This window comes from Typha angustifolia, chromosome 12, assembly GCF_048772165.1.
Source record: "Typha angustifolia cultivar Huaian chromosome 12, ASM4877216v1, whole genome shotgun sequence".
Classification (NCBI taxonomy): Eukaryota; Viridiplantae; Streptophyta; class Magnoliopsida; order Poales; family Typhaceae; genus Typha; species Typha angustifolia.
In genome coordinates this window covers 9,975,298-9,997,614 of record NC_133250.1, presented here as the reverse complement: position 1 = coordinate 9,997,614, position 22,317 = coordinate 9,975,298, and the positions used below count along the sequence as shown (strand labels likewise).

Below are 22,317 nucleotides of genomic sequence, written 5' to 3'. Positions count from 1 at the left end.
TCGAGTTTATATAGGCATATGTCTTGTATTCGATTTCTTTAACAAGTTTTTTTTTTCTCTCCCTCTCCCTCTATATATATGCACACATCTCATTCTGTTGACTACACGTTGCAAGGCATCATTAATTCTTATTATTTGGCTGAAATGATTAGGGTTGGTAATGGACTAATGGTCATTTTTATCCTTTTAGAAGGAATAGCAATAAATACTATCTATCTATCTTTTGCCTAAGAATGCTTGACACCGGACATCAATTCCAAGAGGAAGCTGCTCAAGTTTAACAATCGCTATTACAATAAAAGTCTCTTTTTACAGACGAATCGCGAAAAGCTCTACAAAATTATTGGAGGGACATGTACTCTAGATGGGGGACCAGACAAAGAAGAATTAATCCCAACCCACACGTACCTATCTACTTCCTTTAATTGTTCTCCGGTGTTGATAACTTGGCCTATAGTTTGGGAGACTTGAGCAATAGCGATGATCGGGGCGACGAGGATGCTGGTTTTCCGATGGAGAGCTCCTCAGGTCAGACTTCTTCAACCAACTCATCATGCATATATCTTTGCTATGTTACGAAAGAAGAGTACGCATCCTACTCCCTTGATCTTTTATTCTTTATTCCGTCCGTAGGTGAAGAAAGACAAACATAGAAAACCAACGTAGGAGAGAGAGAGAGAGTGAGTTATTTAAAAAATCCCCAAATTTATAGGACCGTAGGGATGTGTGGTATTGGATGAGATTATATTAGTATTGTGGTCCAACTTTTAGTATCATAATTTAATGTCGAATCTATGACTTGCTGCTTTGGAATAAAATTATTATGTTTTCTTTTATTTTACAGTATGTTAGTTATTCATGAGGAATAAGAATTCGGCCTATTATATTATATGATTGATTTGAGTTTGATGTAATTCGATAATACATGGACCGGATTTGAATATTGCAATAAATCTTTTCTATTTGAAATTAAGTCTAAGCCCAACAAACTAAATGGATATAATTCAATCTTTGTATTATATCTTACCGAATCAGATTCGGTTACACACATACATATATATCCTTCAAATAATTTATTTACTTATATATCCCTCTTTATATCAATACCTCTTAATATATATATATATTTAATGGACACTATTGAAGTTAACTAACCGTTAAAATTTAAATAATTGAGACATAAAAAGGCAAAAAAAATTTATTCTAGTTTGATAGGTCTCTTAGTAAAGAGCACTTTTATTTTTTTTTTCTATTAAATTATTGAGATTTAACTTGAAAAGTTATTTGATATAAGTAGACAAATATTTCAATACCCCTCTAATTTTTTTAAAAAAAAGAAATGTATTTATTACCTCAAAAAATGGGCAAAAGTGCTTTTAGGTATTTGAACAAATGCCAAAACATCACTATACAAGTGAGTAGATAAATCAGAAGTTTGGGTAATATACCAAACCTTAGAGAAAGATTAGATTCTCCCTTGATTAGCTAGTGTATTAGCGACACAGTTTGCTTCCCAATTACAGTAAGAGATGTTCAAAGGAAAGTCTTCTTAGATTTGAGTAAGGAGGCTACCAATTAAGAGTCTGATTCGATGATGAACCTAGAGAGATTGCATTTGAAAGCTTGCATCAAGTCAACTCAGACTGCTTTTGCTTCAGCTAGCAGAGGGTCATTGTTACTTATAGCTGTGTTAGAGGATATTTTCTGTTTGGTAGAATTTTATTTTAAGTAGGAGACTTCGATTAGGCTTTTTCGTTTGATTTTAGGACCAAAAAGTTATATTAAAAGCATTTAGATACATAAAGAAATTAAGGTAAATAATCCAAGCGAGAACTACATTAGTCCCACATCGGTTAACTGCAAATTGTGTACGTTCTTTTATCTACTGGTAGGTCTGCTAACTCACAGATGTTAAAACTAACTCACAGATGTTAAAGCTAACTCACCGAATTTATAACGAAATTGCCAGAGCTCTTTATGTGGACTCCCCTTCTCCCAGATGTTACTTCTCCTATCTCTCTTGCGATGCGCCCTTCTCACAGATGTTAAAGCTAACTCTCACCGTATTTATTGCGAAATTGCCAGAGCTCTCTAGTTTAACCTTGTCGATCACAACCTTACGAGACGTCTTATATTTATAATACACAAGAAGGGTCGTGTTCTCGGAATTGGTGCGCTAATTCGAATATTAAATTATTTTTGAGTTAATTTTAATTTTATTTTTTTAATTATTTATAAAAATAGTCTAATATTAAATTAATTTTAAGTTAATTTAATTTTTTTTATTATTTATAAAAATGAGTAATAAATTATGTATCCTAAAATACATTAGATATGAAATACATCAAACATGAAATACATCAAATAAAAATTACATTAAAATTTATATTCCTTCATTCCCGTGCCTCTGCCATAAGTGTTCAATAGAGAGATCTTGTCAATTGATTTAAATAAAATTGAAGATCTGGATGAACGTACTTTCTTTCAAAGAAAAAGACAAGAAATTTGTATAAGAAGCAATATTCATTTTCAAGTCGGAGGTTCATCGCAAGAAAGTGGACACAGTCAAGAAAGAGAAGGTGGCTACGGAATCGGAACCGGTGGCTACAAAACCAGAACCGGAACCAGTGGCTACGGAGATGACTTGCCAGAATATTAAACATCTATTGCTTTTATTATGTTTAGTTAATTTCTGCTTATTTTATGTAATGTAATTTTGATATTTTTAGTTAATGACATGTAATGTTTATTTCGATTATTTCGTGTAATGTAATTTTGATACGTTTAATTAAAAAATTAGTAATTTAAAATTATTTCTAAAACTATTGAATATTAGTCTTATTTTAAAGATCTCGATGAGAGTTTTCTGACAATATATTTTTTAATAAAAAATAATAACGCTAAGATGATCTATTAAGTAATTTAAAATATCTAATATAATAATATATATTATATTATTATTTTAATATATATGGAGCCCGGTGCATTGGAGTGCACCGGGCTCTTGCTCCATTTTTGGCTCAAAGGCTCCAAATATGGAGCAAGCATTGGAGATGCTCTTATGTCCATTGGAAAATCGGGAACCTTGTCGATAGTTGAGCCCTTCTCCTATCTCTCCTGTGAATGCGCCCTTCTCCTATCTCTCCTGCGAATGCAACCTTACGAGACGTCTTATATTTATAATACGAGAACACAACTCGGAATTGTCGTGTTCTCGAAATTGTTGCGGCTTCGTATAAAATTCAACCCTTCCGGCTTCATATAAATATCAACAACCTAACCTATTAAGTCTAGTCTCTCCGTTCGTGACTTTGTGACTCTCACGACTCACACAACAATGGGTTCTTCAAACGGAGAGGGCTAGACAGGGGATTCATGCTTTGAGTCAGCATCATCTTTTTCTTCAGTCATACCTTTCAGTGGTCAAGAGAGATTGTTCGAAAAAGACAGTGAAGTTGGTCATTCTGTGGCTTCTTGAGAGTGAAAAAAAGATGGGAATTGTTGCAGCTTCATATAAATCTCAACAATCTATTAAGTCTAGTCTCTCCGTTCGTGACTTTATGACTCAATCTATTAAGTCTAGTCTCTCCATGATGTGATCCGATTTGACCCCGTTCGCATTAGATATCCTATACTGGTGGCGAGGTACCATCAAATTAGAGTTGAGCCATCCCATGTGCACAAGATGGCATTTAGAACTCATGATGGGCACTACGAGATCCTCGTAATGTCTTTTGATCTTACTAATGCTCTTGCCACTTTTCAGAGCTTAATGAATGATGAATGATATCTTTAGGTCTCATTTGAGGTAATATGTGTTGATACTCTTTGATGATATATTGGTATACAGTCGTACATGAAAGGAGCATTTGCCACATCTTCGGACAGTACTTCACCTATTGTGGCAACACAAATTGAAGGCTAAGGACTCCAAGTGTTTATGGGGGCAGCAAAGAGTTGACTTCCTAGGCCATATTATATGCCCAAGACTACCAAGGAGCTACATGGTTTCCTCAACTTAACCGGCTACTATCGTCGGTTTTTGGCAAAGTATGGCAAGGTTGTGGCTCCCCTCATGACCTTGCTGCGGAAGGGTGCATTCATATGGACAGAGAAAGCAAGGAAAGCATTTGAAGCCTTGAAGAAAGCGATGATTTTATCAAACCATTCACCATTGAGTGTGAGCGTCTGGAGTCGGTATTTGAGCTATTTTGATGCAAGAAGGCAGACCCGTGGCTTACATGAGCAAGGCTCTTTCTAAGCATTCACAGCTGCTATCTATCTATGAAAGAGAAATGCTCGCCATCATTCATGCTATCATCAAGTGGATGCCTTATCTCATTGGGCGACGTTTCACGATCCGCATCGATTAAAGGAGTTTGTCATACTTTCTTGGGTAGCGCATACACACACTAGCCCATCAAAGGTGGGTGTCCAAGCTACTTGGATATGATTATGAGTTAGTATATAAGAAGGGGACCAAAAATAGCATCGCCGATGCCTTATCAAGGTGCCTGAATCCAGCCGAGTTGGCACCGATTTTGGCACCGATTTTTCCTTTCTTCCAGCAGCTGTAGGAGGCCTACAAGAGGGACTCGGACACCATGAGGATGTGGGATGACCTTGCTACAGATCCCAGCTGTATGCAAGGAGTTATGGTGAAGGATAGACTCTTGGTGGACAAAGGCAAGATTATTGTTCTAGCTGACCACCACTTGCGGTTGAAATAGATGCGTCACTTTCATGATACCCCCATGGTTGGACATGAAGGGGTGTTGCACACCTATAAATGGCTGAGTCAGAGTTATACATGGGCTGGAATGAAGAAGGATGTACAAGCCTACATCAAGGCTTGTGAGGTGTGTATAAGAGCCAAGATGGAATCGACAAAACCTATCGGCTGCCAAAGGATATTCTGTGATCATGGTGGTGGTAGATCACCTCCGCAAGTATGCACATTTTTCATCCTTGGTGCATCACTACACGGCAAGGAAGGCCGTGGAGGTTTATGTGCGAGACGTCGCCAAGATGCATGGTATGCCAAAATTGATTATTTTAGATCGTGAATTCTTTGCTCTCCAAGAGACTACCTTCCATATAAGTTCAGTCTATCATCCTTAATCACACCTTCGACTCGGCTCCTCCTTCCCTTCCTTCTTCTCTTCTTCTCTTCTTCTTCTTCTTCTTCCTTTCTTCTTTTTCCTTTCTCCTTCTTTTTCCTTTCTTCTTCTCCTCCCACCTCGATTGCTGTCTCCTGACTGCAATAGTGCTGGGCTCGGCCCAGCACTATAGCAAAACAGTGCTGGGCTCGGCCCAGCACTATAGCAAAACAGTGCTGGGCTGAGCCCAACACTATGTCAGGGGTTTTATTTTAGCTTTATTTCTTTTTCCTTTTTAACTAAGTATTTTATGTAGTTAATACAATTAGTTTAGATAGAAAATTATATATATATATATATATTCAGTAATATAATTATTAGCTAATTATAATTAGTAGAATTAATAGTTTATTATATTATAGACACCTAATTGTATTATTTACATATAATATTACTTGCATATAATAGATTAATACTTAGCTGCATTAATTATAGTCATGAAGTTTATAAATATACCCTTCATAATATATATATATATATATATATATATATATATATAATTATCAAAGTTTAGTATTTTATTTTTATACAAAATAGTATATATAAATAAGGTGCTAGAATACACATTATATATATATAATATGTGTTCTAGCACCTTATTTATATATACTATTTTGTATAAAAATAAAATACTAAACTTTGATAATTATTTTTCTATGACCGGATAATAATTATTTTACTTGTATTTAGCGATTATTAATGTAAAGAGTAAGAACCGCAAAGATTAACTATAATTTGGTTTTATCTATACTTATATTTTATAATTATATATATAAGCCTCTTATTATTATTTTATAATTATATACTTAGACTACTTTTATATAAAAAGAACAAACCTTTTATTCTTATTTCATAGATAGCATTTTATAATAATAGCATATTTATATTACCAAAATTATATCTATAATTAAATCTAGATATTTAATAAAATATAAAAAGAGGAATTCTAAACATAATAAATCATCATATTTTATATAAATTAATTCTAATTGAATAAACGACTAACATCATACTACTTAAATATTTTCAGATTCCGAACCACTTATGTGAAATCCCGTGGACCCTATTAGTGATGAGTTGTCACTCGGTTGCCGGATGTGAGTGATATGTGGTTTGCGTCTTCTAATGAGGAGTGAATAGTTTTATCTCCTAGATATCTTTCTCAAATTATGTTATATTATATATTATGTGCATGCATGTTTTGACCTATAGCATGATTATATGAATTTATTTAGATATGATTACAATCGAGCATATTTTTATCATGCATATAATTAGGCTGATCTTATATATGAGTATGATGATAATAAATAGAGATGATTAGAGATAATTTTATGTCCAGTTGATCTGTAGCATGAGTATACATATCATATATTAGCATATATATGCATGTGTTGATTATATGGTTGGAGACTACATTGCATCATTTTTATTTTGATTCTTGTTTCACCGAAATTTCTGTTATGCATTGACTTATTATCGTACTGGATATATGCATATAATTTGTCATTTAGAAGGAAAGCATGAAATGTGATTGATAGGATAGTTGACAGAAAGCGTGAGAATACCTAAATGGGTGCGAGGGTTAGGGCGTGCCTAGAGATGATTGATTGCTCGACATAGTCACAATCCTATTGGCCTTACGTCCGAGGTCGTTAGTCTGTGTGCACAGCAAACATTCGGACATATGCCGTTCGCTAGAGCATATGTGACAAGTTATCCTTACGAGGTTTTTATTAGTTAGAAGGGTGCCCGGTCTGGATGGATATTAATACCCTAACGGGTGGCAGGGTGTCGTTATATTTGAGACACTTCTTGCGGGTGGCAGAGTATGCTCTGAGCCTTCGGGCATGATGTTGAGACCATGTATTGGGTATTAACTGTGCACAGTGGTCTAGTATGATGATGATATATAGAGCTGATATTGATGATTAAGATGTCGAAAAATACATATGATTTTATTATCATTTGATTACCTGATTATCGAGTGGTCAATATACATCATATATGGTTGTATTTGGTACAATAGCATGGTCATGGTCGGCATGCATTATGTGTCATATTTGAAAAAGAGTTATAATGATAGTATGACATAGTGATTTGTTTATTTATTGTCAATGATTATATACTTTTATCAGTTATGACATATTATCTACTTTTAATTTATATATTATTGAGGTTATATTCATATACTCATTCATGACATGATGCTATTCTAATTCACATTATCCAGTACATGATTTACTCTCTGTTTTACATCACTTATTCGGAGTAAGGTCTATTCATTGAGCATTTTGCTCACAACTCTCTTTATTTCTTTTCTAACCCCCTCAGATATGTGGTATGTGATAGCCACTTGAGATATCTTGAGAAGATATTTTAGAGCGATAATGATGTGAGCTATAGATTTGAGACGGTATAAATGATAGTTTCTATAGAAATTGAGTTGTACTAGTATTTGATATTTGTACTCCTTTGTATTAGACAATAATTTATATAATACATGTTGAATCATAGTGTTCTCTTGTATTAGTTGTATCTTGAAGGTTTATCATGGCATGTGTGGGTCCTACTAGATTATGTAATTATCTAATATGGTTGTTGTGGACTTGGACATTCATATATTAACATATTTATTTTGTTGATAGTATGATTGATCTCTAAGATGCATTATGTTGAGTATGAATTTATTTGGTGATGAATTATGTGAGCATGAATATGTTAGTAGGTTTTATTTGATAATGTCATGATTATATGTGCACAAGAGTGTATCTATGCATGACGGCCTCCGAACAACCTGTCGCATGATTAGAAAGATCCAACGATTAGATTATCCGTAGCTTTCTTCGAAAGTCACATTCTTAATCTAGTCCAGAACCATTACGGATCAGATCAAATCGATTCGTAACCTTTACTCTCACAATCATATATTTTTTATTTGAATTCTTCCTTTGTAGATTTTAGTTTCAAATTATTCCTATGTTAGAAATGATATTTTGGTAATTTCGGAAGGTTGATTAATTTTAGGATTCAAAACATAAAAAAGTATATATATATAAAGAAATCTTATAAAATTTGCCCTTAATTTTATAATGTACATAAGCCGAGTGCGCTTGAGAACGCGTCTCCCAAGTCTTATATAACTAACTAGTGGCTAACGAACATTAAAGCGCAGCAACATCAAATTCTCAATCCCATGGCTTGTGTTGCTCATTCCGATGAACCACCGGTCCCGGACGGCGATCGAGAGCTCTTACTCCAAGTAGGAACCTGGACAGTGGTGCTCTCCATATTCGAGCTGGTCAAATCTTTTGCTATGGAATCAACCACCAGATAACCACCTCTCTCTAGGTCTCTCGAGCTCGCTGCGCTAGTTCTCTTCCTCATCGGAGATCGATTTTGAATGATTCTTCTTCTTCTTATTATTCTTTCCGCTACTTCCATTTTGTTGATTCTCATTGCTCTAATTTCTCTATTTCAGGGTCGGGATTTTCCTATTGATGAAAGGGGGCAAAACTACTAGAGGAGAATCGATTCTCATGATTTGGTAGGTTTTTTGTTTTAATAACATAATTGTGTGTGCCATAATCGGTGTTAAATCTTCTGTCTTATTGCTTCTTCTCCTGTTGGTTAATGAGATTTCGTCCGAGGCTATTGGACTAGGCATAAGTCTTGTATTCGGTTTCTTTAACAAGTTTTTTCTTTTCTTTTCTCTCCCTCTCTCTCTATATATATACACACATCTCATTCTGTTGACTACACGTTGCAAGGCATCATTAATTCTTATTATTTGGCTGAAATGATTAGGGCTGGTAATGGACTAATGACCATTTTCATCCTTTTGGAACGATTACCAATAAATACTATCTATCGATCTATCTTCTTTTGCCTAAGAATGCTTGACACCAGACATCAATTCCAAGAGGAAGAGGAAGCTGCTCAAGTTCAACAATCTCTATTGCTCTACTGCATTAAAAGTAATTATTATATTTTTATTCTAAAATACAAGTAAATATAAAAGCAATTATTACATAATAAAAGACTCATTTTATAGATGAATCACGAAAAAGACGGACAAAATTATTGGAGGAATATGCACTCTAGATGGGGGACCAGACAAAGAAGAATTAATCCCAACCCACACGTACCTATCTACTTCCTTTAATTGTTCTCCGGTGTTGATCACTTGGCTTACAGTTTGGGAGACTTGAGCAATAGCGATGATCGGGGGCGACGAGGATGCTGGTTTTCCGATGGAGAGTTCCTCAGGTCAGACTTCTTCAACCAACTCATCATGCATATATCTTTGCTATGTTACAAATGAAGAGTACGCATCCTACTCCCTTGATCTTTTTATTCTTTATTCCGTCGGTAGGTGAAGAAAGACAAACATAGAAAATCACCGTGGGAGAGAGAGAGGAAGATGAGTAGATCTCATCACCGGAGTTGGGACTTGGGACAGTAGGACTGAGAGGAAGACCAACATGGAAGGAAATCCTCTCATCTCTCTCTCTCTTCTCTAAACAATTTCGTATCTGATTTTAGAGAATAAATATGCCAATTCTGGATAGTCAAGCAAATAGGAATTCTCTGAACCCAACCCACCTCTTCTCTAGACATAGACATGGTCATCGGGCGTTAATCGTATAGACAGTTGTTTCGAAATTTCACGGTTAACAAATATATATATTATCAGAAAGAAAAAGGAATTAGGTTATATAATTCTCGAAGACCGCTGTTAATAATAAAAAATAAAAATATAAAGTGTTATTTAAAAAGTTTCCAAATTATAGAACAAATTATTGGACTAAATTTTGCACTGAGTCCGTCTCACTCGGGAGTAAATGGATTCATTTCAAGTTAGAAATGAATTTATACTTAAATTATGTAAAAAGAAGCATTGTATGACTCTAGAACCTATATAATATGAATAATCTCTAGTGTGTAGTTTTGGATGAGAAAATATAAATTAATACAGTGTGTTTTAACTTTTAGAATCACAATTTTATGTCAAAGCTGTGACTTGCTGCTTTGGGATAAGATTATTCTATGTTCTTTTATTTCACATTATGTTTGCTATTTATGAGGAATTTGAATCCGATCTATTATATCCGATTGATTTGAGTATGACATAATTTAATGATAAACGGATCAGATATAAATATTGTAATAACTTTTTCCATGTAAAATTTGATTCGAGTCCAAGTCTAACAAGCTATATGGATATGAATCCAAATTTTATTTATATATCGGATCGATCAGATTCGGTTACACATCCAAACCATCAAATTAATGCATCTTACATCGTTTGCACAAATAAATGATGTAAGTTGGAATGTATTACCTTAAGGCAACAGCAGTATCGTCAGGATGTATGTGGAAATTGAGGTCGTACTTATTAATAACATGCTGATGATGAGACTCGGATGGAAGTTGTAGGCTTCTCTCCCAACATATTGAGAATATAACACCATCGTCACTGCATGCAGAAAATAGAAGATTTCCAACGACAAGCCTTTCAAATTATCTTGGGAGGCGACACTGCTTGTTTCTTCGTTGATGAATCGTTTCTTGAACCAATACGCTGCTCGGCCGATAACAATAAGGAAAGGGAACAAAACACCGTATATGCCCAAAACCTCAGCAACGGTGACAACATTGGTGGATGCTTGCAACCCCAGTACAATGTAACAGAGACGTTCCAAAACAGCAACTAGGAGTTTTCTACTACTCCAACTGCCAAGTGGTGGCTTAATGGACGTAAGCAGCATAACAAAATTGCCAAAGAGTATTGCAAGAAAAGTGGCACATACTGAATATTCGACAACAACTTTCTGCTGGTCAGTGATGTTACTGAATACAATGCCTGCCAATACTGTACAGCCGACATGAGTACCCTTGGATGAGATACCCGAGGTGAACTTGAGCTTAGATTCATCTTCTTCATAATCTCTTGCGCCGCGGCCAAACCCGCTGCGATAGCCTCCCATAAAGAGGCGAAAGATGACCACCAGGATGGGCGGCAAGAGAATTCCAAGACTGAGATATGGTGTACCTAGGTGAAGCAAAACACTGGCTGCCATTATCATCACTGAAACACTGGATGAGTAGGTTAAGATGTACATCCTACAGTTGGCCTCATTAGGTTGCCACCAGCAGAGTATCCAAAGGAGAAATTCAGGGACAAGAGCTAGCGAAGAGATAAATCCAGTGCTGGATCCACACGCCTTCATAATTGCCATAATTAATGGGGTCTTGCATGCAAGGACATACTTTCCATGGTCTACCAATGACTTCAATTCTTCCTGCAAAGACAGAAACAAGATTACTGCAAGAATTAGAGTTGATCGGAGGGGTGGAATTTACAGCACCATGCGTTTCAAAGTTTAACGGAGGATCAATGTACCTGTGTATCGACCGGACGAGCATGTTGGGCTTCATCCACAACATGTGGTACCTGCAAAAATCGATAAGGAAAATAAGTTCAAGGATTAAAGTAATTTCCATCCAAACTAAGAAAGGTATATAGATATATAAGGCCAATCTCAGCTCTGAATACGTAGACATTGCTCACATCAAATGCTACAGCGAAGGAATGGTTTGCCGTGAGAGTCATCCCACCAATTTCCTGGTACAGGAAGGAGATTTACGATCAGCAAAAAAGCGTCGTCACGATCGACCACCTTCTTATTATATATGCTATATTTATTACTGTATTTCTAACATATTAACAATACTATTCTGAGGCATATACTACCCTAAAGTATCGACAGATTTCTTAGTCATCTTATACATGTAACCCACATCGGCTTTTTAATTCTATAAGCCCTTCTATGCATTGACACATTTCAAATTCTATAACACCAAAGAATTGAGATAGTTTACTCACCGTGAGACCGTGAATTAGAGCGCCAAAGCGTTGTGAGTAAAATGCTCTACTTCGGGCTTCTTCGATCGCTATTAAAAGAGGAACCGTATATAATATTATAAGAAAGATTCCTTGGAAGAATAATTAACTGTATTCTAGAAGATAAACACTTTTTTTTAGTAATTTCCCCCTTTTTTTTCAATATAATTATTACATATTTATTTTAGAATAAAAATAATTATTTATAAAATAAATTTCTCATTTTGATAATAACAGTTTATATATTTTTTTTACATTCCTATTTCTTCCTAATATTTTCACATCGGTAGAATGTTCTACGTGGCAAGCCAACTCTGCAATTAAAAACTGGTCCTTTTTTTTTTTTTTTTATTCTCGGATATAACTGATGGAAGACCTACAGCTGCAGATGGGGAGTCATATGTCATTAATTTGGAGCCACCGGTATGGTAAAACTCAGGAATAAAGCGTATGTTACTTCGGCATTAAGGAAACTCTAGAATACCCAAGTTTAAATTTTTTTATTAGGGGGGAAAAAATTCTTTTCTCCCAATGCACCATTGGGACTTTCAGTCTAAATTCAGATGTAGGTGAGCTTAAGTATATATCCGTACATTGAATTAAACACGTGTTTTCTTGAGCTTATGTACACATATAAAATAAATAAATAAATAAATAAATTCATAAATTCGCTCTTCCTATGGCCACCTCCGCCTTGTCCCTCGGCCCTCTCTTAGCCATTTTAGCTAGGTGGAGATAGAGTCAGAGGTGACCGTGAGTTAAAATTTTTGGGCTGATCAGACTTAAATATTTGTTTTACAATCTGACGCACTAAATATTTAAGTCAGCCTGGATTTTAAGATGGACTAAAACATTATAGTTGGTTATCGTTCACTATCTTATAATATATTGGGTTTGGGTCAAACGTAGTCAACCGAATTTAAAAAAAATTTACATCTTATCACACTAAGTGTAATGACCCTCGTAAAGATATCTTAGTTTCTTCTTTCAAAAGAATACTTATATATTAAATATCTAGTTACTAAATATCTAATATGGTATTAAAAAAATAATAATAATAGATATGTATAATGGATTAGGCCATGCGGGCTTAATGTGTTGGGTTTTCAGGTTGAGCCGAGTGGGCAAATGCCTTGCCTATATCGCCCATTATCATTTGAGCTCGAGTTGGACTTAGCCATATTAAAACTGGAGGACGAGGCTTAAGCAAGTTGATCCTAATGATCACCTCCAGAAGGAGGTGAGCGACACCTCCGTTGAGGGTTTTCTCTCTTCCCTCTTGCTCTTCTTCTACTTTTGAACCATCTTTACTTACATTCCTTTTTTTTCTTTTTCTTTTCTTTTTATTTCTTGGATAATTACAAGCATTCTAAACCACTCGCATGGATGAAAGAAAAAAAAAGAAAAGAAAGAATAAGTTTGCACTGAACCATCTCACCGCTAGGGAATCATATGCCATTAATTTGGAACCACCGGTATATTAAAACTCAAGACTAAAGCGTATGTTTACTTCGGCATTAAGGCAAATATAGAAATAGCCAATTTAGATTTTGAATCTTTTCCCTTTGTAGTACCTCTCTAACCCTCTCTAACCCCCAATGCAGTGTCGGACTTGTGGTCTAAATTCATTAGCTATTGAGCATATGTATATAGCCGAACATTGTATCAAACACGTGTTTTCTTTGAGCTTACGTACATACATACACATAAAATAAATAAATAAATAAAAAAATCCACTCTTCCTATGGGTGAAAATTTTCCACCTCTGCCTATTGTCCCTCAGCACTCGCTTAGCCATTTTAGCTAGGTGGAGGTAGAGTTAGAGGTGATAGAGAATTAGATTTTTTAGGCTGATTAGACCTAAATATTTGTTTATGATTTGGCCCAATGAATTCAAGTCAGCCTGAATTTTAGGATGAGCTAGAAAATTATAGTTGGTTATCGTTCACTAGCTCATGATATATTGGGTCCGAGTCGAAAGTAATTAATCAAATTTTAAGAAAAAATATTACATCTTATCACACTAAGTGTAATGGGCCTCATAAAGATATTTTAGTTTCTTCTTTCATAAGAGTACTTATATATTAAATATCTAGTTACTAAATATCTAATGTGATATTAAAAATAATAGTGAAAATAGATATGTATAATGGATTGGGCCATGCGGGCTTAATGGGTCAGGTTTTCAGGTTGAGCAGAGTGGGCAAATGCTTGGCCTATATTGCCCATTATCATTTGAGCTCAGATCGGACTTAGCCATATTAAAACTGGAGGACCAGGCTTAAGCGGGTTGATCCTAATGATCACCTCCACCTCCGGGAGGAGGTGAGCAACATCTCTCTCCCCTCAGTTGAGGGTTTCTCTCTTCCCCTTTTTACTCTCTCTCTTTACTCAACTCTCTTTCTTTCCTTTAGTTTTACTTTATTGTTTTAATTATCTCTTTGCACTGACCATGATGATTATTGGTGTTGGCATCAGTGATCTTCGCTGCAGCTATCTATTGGCATTTGCAGGGCTGTGCATATTTGGATCTGCGAGAGCTAGTATCTGCAACCAACACCACTGAGAGGTAGCTGAGGACTTTCTAATTCTCCAACTGCATGCATGGCAGCCTGAAAGTTAGAAATATAACCAAAGAACCAAGTGCTAGCTAGCTAGCTTGACATTCCAGAACACGTTGCGGAAGAGTCAATATTTAACTAGTAGCTTCTTCCTAACATTGAAGCGCAGGAACATCAACTAATTCCGAATCCCATGTCTGGTGTTGCTCAATTCGATCGAGAGCTAGCTCTTATTCCAAGAGGAAGCTGCTCAAGTTCAACAACCTCTCTTGGTCTGCCAACAACTTCCGGTGTTGTTATCTCAATAAGCAAGCAAGAGAATAATTATATATAGCATGCCTCTTGGCCTAGCTTGGGTATTATTTTAGCTGCATCATTTAGAGGTATCAAGTCCCAGTCTCTCACAGACGGGGATATGCCCCTGCATGCTTTTGTGCAGCGGTTATCGGATCGAAACTGTCAAACTGGGAAAAATAAAATGGTCTTATTCTGCAAACACGTCTGAAGTTCTTACTCCTTTGCTAATAGACTGACCGCGTTGTGTGTGGGCCCTCAGAAGAGAGTTCTAGAAGAAGAGGACGCGTCCCCGAGAGTATATAAAGAGTGGCTCCTTCGAAACATTCATATGCAGCAAAACAATCCTCCAATTCCATGGCTTTTATCGCACGGCGGGGTCTGGACGGCGATCGAGAGCTCTTACTCCAAGTAGGGACTTGGACGGCGGTGCTCTCGATGTCCGAGCTGATCAAATCTCTCGCCATGGAATCTACCACCTCCTCCAATCACAAAAATGTTTTCCTCTGGTTAACGTTTCTCCTTGGTGTTTGGTTTTTTATTCTCTCCCAAGTTGTCCCCAGGATCGCTAGGGCTCTCGCGCCCGTAGGGCTACTGCTGAACCTCTTTATCCTCGGAGGGATTCTAACTTTCCGCTACTCCTCGTTTTCTTTTTAATTATTATTATCATTATTTTTTCCTTCTCTTGTTCTTATTTGGGGTAATTGTTTACACATTCGTCGTGACTTCTTTTCTATGGTATTGCTTCTCTTCTGTTTGTTAAATTAAATCCTTTAGTTACTGGTATGTTGCTATAATGTTCATTTCTTAATATCAACAGCAGTTTGGTACATCGACCTTTTCGCATGGCATCTTTGACTCATTCATAGTTAGTTGCATTACTCATTTTACTATTTAAGATAAGAAAAGGATCCAAATACAGAAATGATTTAGGGGTGTTCATGGGCCGGGCTACGTTGAGTTTATCTAAGTATCGGGCTAGATTTAGCTTGAAAGAAGAGGTAGACTTGGGTTGGGTTAAGACCAAAGTCACTGAGTGGAGGCTCCTGAAGAGTTTACACTTGAAAATTAGATATAGTATAACCCTAGTATTTATGAAACAGTCTGTCTAAGCTTTCATTGTGGAGTGATGATTATACTAAATTTTTTTCTGTTCATTTGTTTAGCCTATTAGCGGCGTAAAGATAAAATAATTAATAAAATAAAAAGATAAATATTAAATTACGATTTTTTTTTCTCTCTCTCTCTCTCTCTCTCTCTCTGTCTGTCTTGTTTGCACACATAACATGCCTCATGGCCTCATTCCCCAAAGGTAAAAGAAAAAAGAAAAAAGAAAAAAAAAGAAACAAAAAAGAGAGAGAGAGCAGATAGAGATCCAGAAGCCACCCTTTGTATTGTGAAGTCGGTTTCCTCTGAGACAAGAAAACAAGTTATTATAGATGAGCATCACTTCTTCCTCTTTCCTCTTTCCTCCCTCCCCTGGCGCACAATAGCTTAACCTGCGCCACCCTTTTCCCCTTCCTTGCTCCCTTGTCTTGCTTGCTTGCTTCCATGGTTAAAACACCGGCCCATTTGAGACTATACTAATCTATCAGAGGCTAGGAAAGAGTAAAAAACCAATCTTGCGTTCTTTGAACGGTTTTGGGTCGCCATCGCGCTTTCCCTTTTTGCAAATTTCATAGAACTTTTGGATTCCCTGCAGCGAAATCGACGATCGGGTTTTGTAGATTCTGCTGTTTTGGCATCTGGGTCGGCGTTGTTTTGGAGTCTGGGGGATTAGATCCGTGTTCTCTTCGTTTGGGATCGGGATTGGAGGTCAGGAATCTTGCTTCGATCGTTGCCTATGATCTTTGCTGATGGTTTCTTATTTTTGATGCGTCTCTTTTGGGTTCCTTGCTGCTGGATTCTAGTCTGGGATCGGTTTCTTGATGCAAATTTCGCACGGTTAAATTGTGCCGATTTTATTATTTTATCGTATGAAAATGGAACCGATGTTTACGTTGGTAGGGCTTTTGTTTTCTGATTGGAGAGTGAGGATATGCCTTTGCATATTAAATTATCTGCTTGGATTTATTTTGCATCTGCCACTAAATATTATTTCCATTTGTATTTAATTGAACAGATGGTATATTTTAATTAGTACTGTGAAATGTTGAGCTAAAGCGACATCAAATTAACGATCACAATCACTGTTAGTATCTTTTATTCAGGGGACTAAGAATATTTGTGAGAGAAATCATGTGGTTAACTGATCATGGTAGCAAATCATTGTGACAGGAGCCACTTATATTACTAGCATTGTGCTCTTTAATGTTGCTTTCTATTTGTTTATCTAGATATGCTTATACTATGAAAAGTAGCATCCTTTTTTGCAGAATGATTTCACTGTTTAGTAAGAAACTAATTGTAGGTAGAGAAGGGAGTTTCATTGTGCAAATTTCCTCACCTAACCAATGCTAAGATTATATCCATTCATTTAGTAATTCAGTGTAGGACTAGCCTTAGTAGACTGTAATTCTCTATTTTAGAATCTGAGTTTTGGAAAATGTCATTCTCCGGTTTCTTCTTCCTTGGTTATGATCTCTATAAGCTAGAACTGCTTTAAGTTGCTACCAATTAATCTTATATTGGTTTCAAAATTGCTGAAACAAAATTCCTGCATAATCTTCTTTCCTTTCCAGAGTATTTAGCAGGTCAGATAAAGTATATCAGAAGGAACTGGGAGGTTAATATGAGAATACTCCTTATATTTCAATTATACATTGGGCTTACCTTTGTTGGGCTGCAATACTTATCTACTCCAGTTACTAGGTTCTATAACAAACAACATATTTTCATATTGCTTGTTCCATCTTCTTAGTGTAAACTTTAATAACTAAGAGAAGTAACTCAACATAATACTTTCATTTTCCTACTGGTTTGGACTTTGGAACCTAAGAAACAGTTGCATATTGATAAATTTCCCTTTAAACTTCTACCAGAGTTACTTACTACAGCATGAACTGTAGATCCCATTTTCTCAGTTCTGTTTAGACTTCAAAATATTCATACACAAATTTGTTGGCTGATACCCTACATTGGTATGCTGAAGATTGTACTGAGAGAGACTTGGTTGATAATAATAGCTGCTTCCCTGAATTATTCTATGCAGGATTTTGTCCAACTTATTAATTTTGGAACTAATTGCTGGAAAATTTTAATTGCGTCTTATATTTCATGTGCAGTCAAAAGACTCAAAACATATATGGGCTGATTCTAGCATTTCATGGGAGGTGTTGAGGATGATGAACCAGCCCCTAAACGTGTCAAAGAATCCTTATTAGAATTTGGGAGCCTCCCAAATAATTCATCTCTCTCCAAGCCAGTCAGTCCTTTGGGGGGCCTGATGGCCAGACCTTTACCTTCCCAAGGGAAAGACGAGATAGTTGGTTCAAAAGGAGTCATCAAAAGGGTTGAATTTGTGAAGATAATTACAAAGGCTCTTTATTCTCTTGGTTATGAGAGAAGTGGAGCAATTCTAGAGGAAGAGTCGGGGATATATTTGCATTCTTCTTCTGTGAATCTTTTCAGAAAGCATGTGCTTGATGGAAATTGGAATGAAAGTGTTACTACATTGCATAAAATAGGTCTTCTGGATGAAAATGTTCAACAATCTGCATCTCTTCTGATATTGGAGCAGAAATTCTTTGAGCTTTTGGAAAATGATAGGGTTATGGATGCATTGAATGTATTGAGAACTGAAATCACTCCTCTTAACATTAATAAGGAGAGATTGCATGAGCTTTCCAGCTTTATAATTTCTCCTGTGCAGTGTTTTATACTTGGGTTTCCCAAGCCTGTAACTGAAAGTTCAAACTCACGACTGAAACTTCTGGATGAATTGCAGAAATTGCTACCACCTGCTCTTATGATACCTGAGAGGAGGTTGGAACATTTGGTTGAACAAGCACTTAGTGTGCAACGGGAAGCTTGCTATTACCATAACTCTTTAGATGGTTCGTTGTCATTGTACACTGATCATCAATGTGGAAAAGATCAGATACCTTCTTGGACAACACAGGTCACCACTAGTTCCAGAATAGTTTTTTTTAGCATAATTGTGTAATTCTAACTGCAGTTCATTTCTTATCTGGTGTCTGAGCACCAAATTCTGTAATATTGTTATGGGACTTATTTAACTGAAAATCCCTTAGAGAATGCTTCACTGTTTACTTATTGTGCTAGCTAGATATCAAAACATTCTAGAGAAAGATGCTAATCTTCTAGTCAGTAAGATGGATCTGGAACATCCGGATTAGTTTATGATATACTACTTTTTAGTACACCAATCTACTTCTCATTCACTACTCTTTATGTTCAGGTATTACAAGCACACCATGATGAAGTATGGTATTTGCAGTTCTCAAATAATGGGAAGTATTTAGCATCATCATCCAATGATAGATCTGCAATTGTATGGGAGGTAAATTTCGTGCTTTTGATTGCTGGTGCTACATATTTTAATCTTTCTGTTATTTTGTGAATATCTTGTTAGTTGATTTCCCTCATTTATCTTATCTACCATGCTGCGGTTGAAGTTGCATTTCTTGCTTTCTCTGTATACTTGAGTGATGAAATATGTTTCATATCTCTTCCATACATTCTATTCTTGTTTCATATGCCATTGTAAATTTAACTTAGACAATATATCCTGATGAGAGATATGGATGCATCACAAAACAGTTCCTAGTTATTATGGACAATAGGAAGTATTCCTAAAGATGACACTTGCATTTCTACATTTCCATTTTGTTTGGTTTCATAGGAATCCTAGCAAATATTTGCTCAGGTAAATATTTCCCCCTAATGAGAAGTTCAAGCAAGTATTCCTGTTCTTGCTAGCTAAATTTGATTAGCCACGTTCTCAGGTGAGAATTGTCTTGTGATTCCATTTTAGGTTCATGAAGATGGGGAGCTGTCATTGAAGCACAAACTGACTGGTCACCAGAAACCTGTCCTGATGGTTGCCTGGAGTCCTGATGATTGCCAACTTCTAACATGTGGACTGGAAGAAGTTGTTAGACGCTGGGACATTCAATCGGGGGAATGCCTCCACGTCTATGAAAAGGCTGGTCTTGGCTTGATTTCTTGTGGTTGGTTTCCAGATGGAAATCAATTTTTTTCTGGTGTGACAGACAAAAGCATCTGCTTGTGGGACCTGGAGGGTAAAGAATTGGACTGTTGGAAAGGGCAGCGCTCGACAAAGACCTCCGAAATGGCTGTTACAAAAGATGGCAGGCTGGTAATAAGCATGTCGAGGGAATCTACAATTCTTTTGCTTGATAGGGAGGCAAAGCTGGAGAAGCTGATTGAAGAGGAGCAAACAATTACTTCATTCTTGCTATCGAAGGATGATAACTTTTTGCTTGTAAATCTTGTAAATCAGGAGATTCATTTGTGGAGCATAAAGGGTGATCCAAAACTTATTACCAGATACAAAGGTTACAAGCGCAGCCGCTTTCTGATAAGGTCTTGTTTTGGGGGATTTGAGCAAGCTTTCGTTGCTAGTGGAAGTGAAGATTCACAGGTATGAAGTTGTTTACTGCCATCTATTCAATGAAGGAAGAAGTAAATTCCTTACTAGTACTGTTTCTTAATTCTTTCACTGATATTAAGTATTTATCTCAAGATCTTGAACTCTTGAGACATCCTTTTTAAAAGAAACAAGCCAGAGGCAGAGACAATTTAGTTTGTAGATGTTAATTTTCTCCACCTCAACAGAAAGGGAATGAACATATCTGACACTAGTTAACACGGAAATCCTATAGAGGTAAGTTATTTGAGAATCGATTGATGTGGTGTGGAAATGTTCAATGCACCAATGAGCTAGTATGAAGCAATATTTTTGCTGGAGCAGAAGGGCTCTTGAATGGAATGAACAGATTGCGCTGAATAGAAGCTGTATAGAAGAAAATGATACTTCCAGAGTATCCTTGTTGTCATGATGTGGATAGATTTATACAAATTTTGTAGCTGAAGCCTAACATAAATTCTTTTTTATGTGGCTTATATTAGGTGTATATATGGCACCGAAGCACCGGAGATCTAATCAAGGTTCTACCAGGGCACTCTGGTGCTGTCAACTGTGTCAGCTGGAACCCTGCTAATCCTCACATGCTTGCATCTGCAAGCGATGACCATACGATCCGAATTTGGGGAGTAAACAGGGTTAGCTTAAAGCGCAAGGATGATCATAGCAACGGAGCAATTCAGTGCAATGGAAAAAGCAAAAGTTATTATAATGGCAATGAAACTGTCAAGTACTCTTGATTAGCCATTCATTGGCTTTGTACATCCTTTTCCTTTCTTCAAGTTTGCTTTCGCAATGAACTGATCTGTAAAAGATTTCAGATGCCATCAGGCCCATTAACTTTCTGTGACTATCTCAGTTTCCATTCGTTTCTTAATTGAAGCAGGGGTTAAAAGTAAAATTTAGGCCATCTTATATTTTTCTTTGTCAATTTTGTCTCTGAATTTCTTGTCATAATTTCTTATGGTTGAGACGAACTTGAATTGGGTACATGGTTCTATAGGTCCCAATCATAAGAGACGTATTCAATTTAATATGCTGTTGGTGTTTCGTGTAGTCCGAAATTGAACTGCTGTCACAGGTGTTATTTATTAGAGAGACAAGATGCAGATTAACTTTAGAAAGGTTTGAACATGATCAAGATATTTCAGTTGACTAATTTCCATCTGGATTGCAGTTAAGTTGGATCTCAATTAGCCTTACCCAGTTCATTACAACAAGTGACCCAAGCATCCTACTTAAAAACACTTTGCCCTTAGATTTAGCAAACAATCGTACGATCAAAGAGTAGGATTCATTTTTAACCCCCCAAGAAAAAAGTAGCAGCATTCCTCCATGGATTAAATTTTTTGAAAAATTTATAAAAAACACTCTGTTCTATCTTTACTACCATTCACACCTTAGAATAAAGTACTAATCACTCAATTTTTTTCATTTTGCTTAAAATGCCGCAAACAACTCTTGCCATTATTTTTTTTGTACTGAAAGTTAAGAGTATCTATAACCCTACAATCCTAGATGAAAATAACCTTAATAACTTGAATGAGTAATTTTAGGTGTAAGTAAAAGATAACTGGAGACTAAATTGTAAAATTAAAAGGTATTTTAAGTATTTCATTTTTTTCTTTTAAAAAATAAGTAATAATTATTTATTCCAATAGCGACTCAAAATATTTCCAAGGCATTAAAAGTAAAAACAATAAATATCTGCATGAATGATAGTAAACGCAAAAGATAAATTTGATAAAAATCTCTAAATTTTAAGGAAATGCTTCTCAAAATTAAACCGACGTTTTTCATTGCATTGGGCCTAAAAAATGTGTATCA

At 36.0% G+C, this 22,317-nt stretch overlaps 1 protein-coding gene and 1 long non-coding RNA gene across 5 annotated transcripts; both read left to right on the top strand.

The window, feature by feature from the left end:
* The first annotated feature begins 376 nt into the window (after positions 1 to 376).
* LOC140771871 (uncharacterized) lies at positions 377 to 11,958 on the top strand. 4 transcript variants are annotated; one of them, XR_012106226.1, is made up of 6 exons: positions 377 to 528; positions 8,335 to 8,510; positions 8,641 to 8,706; positions 9,054 to 9,136; positions 9,214 to 9,428; positions 10,649 to 11,958. It is a non-coding gene; the product is annotated as an uncharacterized lncRNA (long non-coding RNA). The 4 variants fall into 4 exon arrangements; XR_012106228.1 differs by lacking the exon at positions 8,335 to 8,510 and having other exon boundaries at positions 9,069 to 9,136; XR_012106227.1 differs by lacking the exon at positions 9,054 to 9,136 and having other exon boundaries at positions 382 to 528; positions 9,357 to 9,428.
* A 3,303-nt stretch (positions 11,959 to 15,261) lies between these two features.
* LOC140771793 (WD repeat-containing protein 26 homolog) lies at positions 15,262 to 21,407 on the top strand. Its single transcript, XM_073113492.1, has 5 exons — positions 15,262 to 16,736; positions 18,146 to 18,981; positions 19,282 to 19,383; positions 19,858 to 20,487; positions 20,976 to 21,407. Exons 2-5 carry the CDS (start codon positions 18,187 to 18,189, stop codon positions 21,228 to 21,230), a joined length of 1,782 nt encoding a protein of 593 aa, XP_072969593.1. The 5' UTR covers positions 15,262 to 16,736; positions 18,146 to 18,186; the 3' UTR covers positions 21,231 to 21,407.
* Positions 21,408 to 22,317: the final 910 nt, after the last annotated feature.